The sequence below is a fragment of the Ictalurus furcatus genome, chromosome 17 (assembly GCF_023375685.1).
Source record: "Ictalurus furcatus strain D&B chromosome 17, Billie_1.0, whole genome shotgun sequence".
Lineage (NCBI taxonomy): Eukaryota > Metazoa > Chordata > Actinopteri > Siluriformes > Ictaluridae > Ictalurus > Ictalurus furcatus.
The window spans coordinates 10825755-10835287 of NC_071271.1; the positions used below are offsets into that span (position 1 = coordinate 10825755).

The 9533-nt window shown below is 42.9% G+C and overlaps 1 protein-coding gene across 1 annotated transcript in view; it reads left to right on the plus strand.

Annotated features, from left to right (window-relative positions):
• The window catches only part of timm50 (translocase of inner mitochondrial membrane 50 homolog (S. cerevisiae)), a 36883-nt gene extending 28108 nt beyond the window's left edge, over nucleotides 1–8775 (plus strand). The window contains exons 8-11 of the mRNA XM_053647064.1: nucleotides 918–1016; nucleotides 5622–5778; nucleotides 5856–5962; nucleotides 7216–8775. Of these exons, the coding sequence (XP_053503039.1) occupies nucleotides 918–1016; nucleotides 5622–5778; nucleotides 5856–5962; nucleotides 7216–7314 (462 nt within the window). The 3' untranslated portion in view covers nucleotides 7315–8775. The remainder of the gene's footprint in view (nucleotides 1–917; nucleotides 1017–5621; nucleotides 5779–5855; nucleotides 5963–7215) is intronic.
• The last annotated feature ends 758 nt before the right edge of the window (nucleotides 8776–9533 follow it).

A 9533-nucleotide genomic window follows, 5' to 3' on the forward strand; every position in this document is an offset into this window, starting at 1 on the left:
TACTGCTTTGTCTTTGCGTTTGTTGTTGTTAGCTGTGTTATCAGTCTTGGGTGTTTACCCGGTTACCCACCATACAACTGGACTTGTTGTGGATTCTGTGTAGCCTTTTATACTGGGCACACACCTTTATTATGTCAACATTGGTATGCTAATAAGTCATAAACTCTTAGTGTAATTAGGCTTCTGTTGTTTCTAGTGTCTCTCTGACCGTGATCGTTCTGTCCGTGTTTGTTCGGGCACGTCAGGTCAGACGTGGCCTTTTCAGTACAGCTAAAAACAAAATATTTCTCACATTCGCAATGTTTGATGCTTTACATCTGTGGAGCTTTCCTGGATCTGGTCCATGAACTGTCAGTATGCTTGTGTGTCTCTCCCCCCCCGCAATAAAAAAAACAAAAAAACATGTTCACTCTTTTCCTCATGAAGGAGCTGGATTATGCAGATCAGCCTATGCTGAATATAGTGCTCACAAGCTCGTCAGTTTTTCATTAGTTGCTAAAAGGCAGAGACAGTATAGAGACTAGATGATTCAAACTGACCAAGTTAAAAACCACCTTTTTATGTAGTTTATCTGGAAAGGCTGTACAGCTGGCGTGCTACTGTGGGAAGTGGAGTTCAGCTCGGCATATCCTACTTACCATAAAACCATATTCCTCAAACTTTTGTCATGTTTTATTCTCAAGAGTTGTTAAAGAAATCTTAGAGTCAGATCCAATTTAACAATTTGGCTATTGTGTGTGTGTGTGTGTGTGTGTGTGTGTGTGTGTGTGGTGTGTGTAATAGCTGGGAAAACTCTCAAATGTACAAGGCATGTGTATACTAGTAAGAGTTGGGAATGGTGGCTTAAAGCCATGAGTTCGTAATTTATGGACACCCAAGTATCACCAGAGTGTTGACTATGAATTCTTTCTCGTCAGACGGCGTTCCCGCTGGTTGACAGCATAGACCCACAGGGCTTTGTCATGTACCGTCTCTTCCGGGATGCCACTCGCTACATGGAGGGCCATCATGTCAAGGTAAAGTTGATAAGTTAATTTGCTTCCTTGAATTGTTGACTGTGTGTGTGTGTGTGTGTGTGTGTGTGTCAGAGGTAGGGGGTTTCTGTCCTTTTCCAGTAATGCAGCTGACAATATGACAGCCTATTCCCAATGTTAAAATATTTCACCAACTATTTATAAACGATTACTGTGTTCCAGCCCTCGCTCTGTCTGTATGTGTCTCTTTTTATCTAAACAAAGATTTAGCTTACAAACACTACAGCTGTTTCCTTTTAGTCTCTCTCTCTTTCTCTCTCTCTCTCTTTCTTTCTCTCTCTGATGTGTGTCTCTGTCTGTCTCTTACTCTCTGTCAGTCTGTCTGTCTTCCTGTCTGTCTCTCTATGTCTCTGTCTGTCTGTGTCTCTCTCTCTCTCTCTCTCTCTCTCTCTCTGTCTGTCTTGCTCTGTCTGTCTGTCTCTCTCTCTCTCTCTCTCTCTCTCTCTCTCTCTCTCTGTCTGTTTGTTTGGTCTCTCTCTGTCTGTCTGCCTGCCTGCCTGTCTGTCTCTCTCTATACGTCTCTCTCTCTCACTTTCTGTCTGTCTGTGTCTCTCTCTCTCTGTGTGTGTAACTGTACTAACATATTTATCACGTTAGCAGCCCTCCCTTCCTGATGGGCCTCTTCTCCTCAGTGACCCAGGTGGCATAATGCTGCAATGCCCCTGTGTTTTTTTTCCTGTACTGCCCTTCTGCTCCTCCATTGATTTGATCTTTCTTTCTTTCTTTCTTTCTTTCTTTCCCCCTTTGCCTTCTTTTTTTTCTCTCTCAGTAGCCCAGGACAATAGCAGTTTCTTACCGTCCTCTCCTTACCCTCTTTTTGTGCCTCATTAACCTTCTGTCTCTCTCGGCTACTTCGTTAGGTCGATGTTACTGAAGCCACGTTCTCCATGTGCCAGTTTAAGACCAGATAGTGTTACTGCGCAAAGTGGAAACCGTGATTAATGCAAAAAAAATGAAAGAATACTTAAGAAAAAGATCATTTCACACATACTAGGAATATATCAGCAAGGTAAACGGACGAGTGTAAAGTGTGCACTGTCCTGCATATTTCCAACGTAGCCCTAAACTGCGAAGTGATTTTGTGGAATGAAATGTGGGTGTTTGATTGCATGCAGCTATGCAGGTTCTGTAAACATACATCAAAATTTGTCACAGAGTTCTGAACCACGTTCTTGCTTCTGCTTGTTGAAACCTGTAATCACTGCGTGTGTGAATGATAGAATCGTGTGTGTGTGTGTGTGTGTGTGTGTGTGTGTGTGTGTGTGTGTGTGTGTGTGTGCACGCACTTCTCAGTCACATTTCACCAGTGTCTGAGTGGCCTCGCAATCTTGGCCCGTATTCGTCCAGTCGCTCCCTCATTCACCTCCTGTAGTGACTCCCTCCTTTTCCCTCGTCTCCTCCCCCACGTCCCCCTCCCTCACCTCCCATCTGGCATACTGAGAGGCAAAAGGCGGGAGGCATCAGACTTAGTGTGTGTGTGTTTATGTGGGTTTGATGACCGAAAAGTGCATACACGCATAACAGTCTTGACCTCCTGCTGACATTTGGATAGTCAGTCACCATAAACCAAAGTGCTTTTATTTGGAAACCTAAAGCATTTTCTTTTGTGTAATAAGAGAAACGAAATACTGCGATTTTTCAACCTAATCTCTATATACTAAGGAATCCATCTGGTTTTCCACAGACAGGAATTTCCATACATTTGTCTGTACTGAGAATTTAAAAAGAAACCCAATCCATTAGTGAGCCGTTTATGCTTAGGGTTATGTGTAGGCACGGCATGATGTAGCTACAGGTGTACAGAAAAGGTTGCGCTTTCTTTACGAAGCAAAGCCTGTGTGTGGACATGACACCAGTGGATAGTGATGGTGAACACCACTCTGACCTCTGGCATGCTCCCAGTCACAGAGCTGCACCGGGGACATGGACAGTCTGGATTGGCAGGTGTTTAGCGGAGTGTGTGTGTGTGTGTGTGTGTTGTTTTGAGGCACGCGTCCTCTTACACTTCACCTAGGGGGATTAGAGCTCGTCTGGTGCACCAACCTAATACTCTTGCACTGCTCCCAGTTAATACAGCCCTGCTAACAAAACACACACAAAGGCATTAAGTCTCTGCAGGCTCTACTGTACAGCATTGTTAGTCACCAATACCTTAAATACTGCTTAAATACACACTTGCACATGCACCAAGTCAAATATGTACACACTGCTGCTCCCTGTGGGCTCCTGATGCGTCTCTATGTTAAGGGCCAACACGTAAATCAGTGTGAAGCATGCCGTGTGTGTGTGTATAGGTCTACAGGGGTTTCCTTTTTCTTGACTGGCTCATTCAATATTTACCCATCTCTCCTAGCGTGCTCTCTCTCTCTCTCTCTCTCTCTCTCTCTCTCTCTTCTATCTATCTGTCGCTCTGCTTCTCTCTTCCCCCTCGCTTTGCCCCTGTGTTCAGCCCCCTCAGGGGGATACAGATGACCTCAGTGATAGGGAGAGTACAGCGTCCCTGTCCATCTGCTCCTGGGGCCCACAACTGAGACAGCTGCCACGGAGAAACTGTGTGTGTTATGTGTGTGAGAGAAACACTGCAGGGGTCAGTGAGTGGGTGTTAACAGTTTGCACTTCTTTACAGATGCATTGGTGTGAATATTGTTCATGTCCGTGTCATTACAGGGGCATGGATTATTTATTTATTTATTTATTCCCCCCACATTAGGGCCGTATTATATATTGTGATAAATTCTGCCACTTTTCTAAGGTATTCTAGTATCAGCAGTACTTTACGTCACTGAGCGTTGGAGTAACCTTGCTTTTAAAGGTTCTTTGAAAGAACAAGGGCAGCCTGGAAAAATGCACCTACCTAGAATTAATGAGAAACAGGCCCACAGTGCTGCAGTAATTAGACTTACATATGCAGTTGACTGCTCTTATAAAACACAACACTTTCCAAACACAGAGTGTACAAACCTCTTGGCCAGGAGACATTGTTTCCAGTCCACCACAGAAATGTTTTGAAGCGTTTGAGCAAATTCATTAGGTTGCCAGTTATCCAATTTGGAGCTTTGTTCAGAGAGAGAGAGAGAGAGGGAGCGGGGAAGGATAACATTTAGCTTTCTCCGACTCTGCTTTCAATCTAGTCCGATTAGACTTTAAAGCCACAAACCTGGCAACCCCCATTCTCGTGGATTGCTCATTTCATGAAACCAATCCACTTCTATTTTAACCAACATATTTAATTAACACCAGCTCTGTGTTATGCGTTTAACAGACTCGATTCCGGTGAACATAGTCTTCAGTTAGAGCCTGTAAGAAGCAAACCAAGCATGATGTCACAGTGCTCACTTTATATCCAGGTGAAAAAATATCAGAATTGTAGTAATGACTAAATCCAGAATGTAAAGATGTGATCATATGACCATATGTGCTACATCCAGATTAGAAAAGAAATTCGTTTGTCCCACGTTCATTCGTTCAAACAGAAATGTATGTAGTAGGCTCCATGGCCTGCTGTGGGGGCTCCGGGGCATTAAAGGGTGGGTGCCCTGGCTCCAGTGGTGTGGCTGTTAGGGCTCCCAGGCCTCAAGTGTGTGTACCCAGGGCCTGCTGGTTCGGCTGCGGAGGTTCCCAGGCCCGTTAGTAGGCTTCTGTGGCTTAGGTGTGGGTGCTCTAGGACTGCTGGACCTGTTGTGGAGGCTCCCAGGCTGGATGTGTATGCTCCAGGGCTGGCTGTGGAGGCTTCCAGGCTGGGTGCGTGTGCGTGGAGGCTCCCAGGCTGCTTGGCATTCTTTTTCGTTTGAACACAGATGTTTACATTACAAAAGATATGATCAGCAACAACTTGAGTGTAAACTAGAATCTTAAAAATATTTACATGGATTTCCGAATTTCTTGGTATGTGGTATGTCCCCATTTTTGCTTTCATGGCACTGTGCACTCGAGCTGGCATGGACTCCACAAGATAAAATCAATGTAAAATCTGATGATCCACGTTCGATCAAATAGATCCATCAGAGTGTCATCTGAACATGTGCTTCAGTGGAAGGGATAAGATACAGAAAACCTGACCTTTTGTACGAAGCAGTTAACACGGTCAGGATCACACATTTGCTTACATTTCAATATAGACCTAGAAATAGTGCAGCATCTTGAATATTTAATAATCAAAACATTTTTAGAAATGCAGCGTCTGCTGGAATTTTAAAGAGCAGTAGGGACATGTCCACAGAATACAGTATGCCTTTGACATCATTTATTTCTCACACTATTTATCACAAGCAGATGCTTGTATATTGAAATATTTTGGAACCAAATGTTTGTTTCTCTTCTTTGCTGTGCTAAAATATGTATTTTTTTGTTTTATAAATTTGAATTCTAAAGATACAGTTTAACCTAGATTTTGTTTTTTTTTCTGCTGTTTTATTGGCACCATTTGTGACTATAAACATGTTATTATGTAAGTATATACAGCATTTGTTGTGACCAGTGCATTTAATATTTGATTGGCTTTAGCCAGTAGGCCATGAAATTACATTTCATATCGTCATATTTCATTACATTTTCTCACGCTACTTTTGCTTTTTTTTTTCCCTACAGGACGTGTCTTGTCTGAACAGAGACACCTCTAAAGTAATTATAGTGGACTGCAAGCGAGAGGCCTTCAGCCTGCAGCCCTTCAACGGCTTGGCACTGCGCAAGTGGGACGGCAACTCGGAGGACCGCACGCTCTACGACTTGGCTGCCTTTCTTAAAAGTGAGCGTGTGAAATACTTGCTGTTGAGTTTGTAAGAAAACACACACCAAGTCCTAACGATTCTTTGTCCTGTGCAGCAATTGCGATGAACGGCGTGGAGGATGTGCGTACTGTCCTGGAAAACTACGCCCACGAGGAAGACCCCATTGAAGCGTTTAAAAGGAGACAAGCACAGCTCGCACTGGTACGCTGAACCGTTTTTACTCCCGTAACCTCGTCATATGAGTGTTTTTGCGCAGTTGCTAGTTATTCAGTTTGTTCCATCATGATGTTTACCAATATGGCATCCAAAATGGAAAACAATAACCAAAGCCGGTACGCATAGAATAGGCAGCTGGCAGCGTACACACACTGATTGATTAAATGAACAATGTCTGGGGACTTTGAAAATGATCGACTGGGACATAACGAGATCTGTGGCTGCACCTGAGGTGTCGTTTGTAGCTGGGAATAGAACTAAAATGCCCGACTTCCACAGCCTCTTTCTCAGGCACCGTAGATCAGTGGCGTAGAGCTGGTGTCATCTGAACGCTACTGAAGAGCTCGTTATCCTTTATAACATGGCGCATGTCAGTCGTTGCAATCCAGAGCTATAAGGCTATCAGTCACTCCACAGGTACTCAGTGCACCCTCTCTATAATTGAACTCTACAGCCTAGCCTCAAACCCAGTTTCCCACCTTTTTCAAAAAAAAAACAAACCCTGTGCCTAACTAGCAAGTAGTTACAAAAAAAACAACTTGACACTTGAATTGAGCTCTGTATATTAACATCACATTCCGACAACAAAGAACAACTTGCATCTTGATGTTTTCCATGTTGGCTGTCGTGTGTTTTCATACACATTGTAATACAGGATTTAGCAATTTTCTGATCGCAGAAATGAATGCAAAATCAAGCAAACTCTGGCACATTTTTCAAAATGACCGCAGATTTTTTACCAAAACGCGTCATGGGACATCATTACGACTCGCATTCAGCCAAAGCCGTCTTCGATTCATGTGCGTTGAATATGAGGACAATTTGGTGCCTGTTCAATTTTTTCCACCAAACAAAAAAAACAAGTTAAAAGAAGCCACAGCAAGGTCAGGTATTTTTGGCTGCAACAATCACAAAAAAATCTCCATGAAATCCTGTGCGGACTGTTGATATACTACATAAGGAATAAAACGCAACGGGACATGCTCTTATTGGAAAAAGACAGGGTGATGTGAGTTACTATTACCACCTGACGTGGATTATTTTCCTGTAACATCAGGCCCCAAAGTGTTATTCCTTTGTTACCACTATGCTTTGTCAGATCTGCTGCTATCTACAAGACTGATCTGGATGTCTGATCAACGTGGGAATGTTTATAACTTGTAGTATTGTTCCTATTTTGATTTCGCTCCTCGATCTTCATGATCAGTATTTGATATTCCGCTTGTGTTTGTGTGCAGGAGGAGGAGCAGAGGCTGGTGGATATTTCTCAGCAGAAGAAGCAGGGCTTATCTTTAGGCACCATTGCAGGCCGTTTCTGGTCCCGCAAGCAGCAGTGAAGGTTGTCCTCGCTGAAGGCTGGCAGTTCTGGACCACCCTGGGCAGTGACTGGGGGGGATGGTTTGGCATCCAGTTCCTTCCACTGAACACTTGCCGCCATGGTGTGGGAGAGGAGTCGAGAACTCTAAAGAGACATTTAGTACGTATGTGCTGGTGAAGGCACTCTCTGGACTGTGTTTGTGTCTACAAATTCGTTCCAAAGGTCTATATACCAGGACCAATTTTTTCCCCACTCCTTAGCTCATGTATTGTTTCTACTCATGCAGAAAAAAAAAACTGTTAACAGCCACAGCTTGTATGGAACACAGTCATTGCTCACTAGAAGATGTGTGTCTCGTTTCAGCCCCTAATTCCATTTTAGTGCTATATTTGGAGGACTGATTGGGTGTGGCCACCCAATTTACCCAAGGAGTTAGTACTGGAGTTGTGTACTCTTGCTGCTGTAATGACAGCACGCCAGATTGTAGTTCATATTAAGTGAAGTTACATCTAATGATGACATTGACAGTGTGCCATTTCTGTTTATAACTGCAGTGGTACGCTCCATCTGATGTGCTTGTGTAATGCGTTTTAATGTGAACTGCTTAAATGACTTTCAATAAACAAAAATGTGTTTGACTTTCTACAATCAGTGGTATTCCCCCCTAACCCCCCTGCCCCCTCCCAACCAAAACAAACACACACTTCACTAATTTTACTTAAATGCTCTTAATGAATCACGTGCAGTATACCTGAACAACCTTGGATAAATGTAACTTTCAAGAGGACATGCTAGTTTTGTGTACAAATGATTAAAGGGTATCTTGGGATTACTAGTGAAATCTCCTCCTCTTTTGGATTTTGCAAGTATTTTCCACTTTTTGATCCATGTCTTTGCATCCATGTTTCTTCCAATTCTGATTTGCGCTGTTGGAAATTATATCCCTGAACATAATTGTGTGTAATTGTATCCTTGAAGGTGGTTTAGTGGTTAGCCTCACACCTCCAGGGTTGATGGTTTCATTCTGTGTGTGCAGAGTTTGCATGTTCTCCTCTGGATACTCCACTTTCCTCCTCCAGTCTAAAGACATGTATGGTAGGCTGATTGGCATGTCCAAAGTGTCCGTAGTGTGTGAATGTGTATGTGATTGTGCCCTGTGATGGATTGGCACCCTGTCTAGGGTGTATCCAGGTTCCCCGCAACCCTGTAGGATAAGCGGTATAGAAAATGAATGAATGAATGGATGTATTCTTGAAACTGTATCCCTGAACACCTTTCTGTACTCTTCTTCAGGTTTGTAAATCTCTTCTGTTTTCAGTCTGGTGATAACACATACTCTGATTTTCACAGCAAACTGCTTGTGAACTTGTCATGCCTTAATAAGACTTAGTAAAGTAAACATTTTGTGACCTCTGTATTAAAGCTCTATATGGCATGTTGGTCTAAAATGAGTTAACTATGTAAACCTGTTGACACTTATTCTCCTGTAGTGTTATTTCGCAAAGTTTTTGGTATAATATTTGAAAAAAAAAATTCTACATTCAAACTCACAGATACAATAACTCCGAGATATAAGACTTGAAGCCACAGTAGCCTCAGGTTCATGTTCTTGGCTGACAGGAGTAGAACCTGCTGTGGTGGTCTGCAGTTGCAGCTTATCCACCTCAAAGATCAGTATGTTGTGTGTTTTGAGATGCTTTTCAGTTCACCACGGTTGTAATGAGTGGTCATTCAAGTTACTGTGGACTTCCTGTGAGCTCGAACCAGTCTGCCCATTCTCCTCAGACCTCTCATGAACAAGACATTTCTACTTGCAGAACTGCAGTTCACCGAATGTTCTTTTGTTTTGTTTTTCGCACCATTTTGGGTAAACTCTAGAGACTGTTGTGTGTAAAAACTCTAGATTAGCAGTTTCTGAAATACTCAAACCAGCCCATCTGGTACCAACAGCCATGCCACAGTCAAAGCCACTGAATCGCAGAGATCACATTTTTCTCAATTCTGATGTTTTATGTGAACGTTCCTGACCTGTATCTGCATGATTTTATCCATTGCTTTGCTGCCACCTGATTGGTTGATTGCATAATTACATGAAATACTGTACTCGTGTTTCACAGTGTATTCACAAGCTGGCACATTAGAAAGTCTAAAGGTAACATTAGCTTGAAATATTACAGACATTAGCTAGCCGTGTGTGTGTGTGTGTGTGTGTGTGTGATCTTTCCAGTGTAAAAGGGA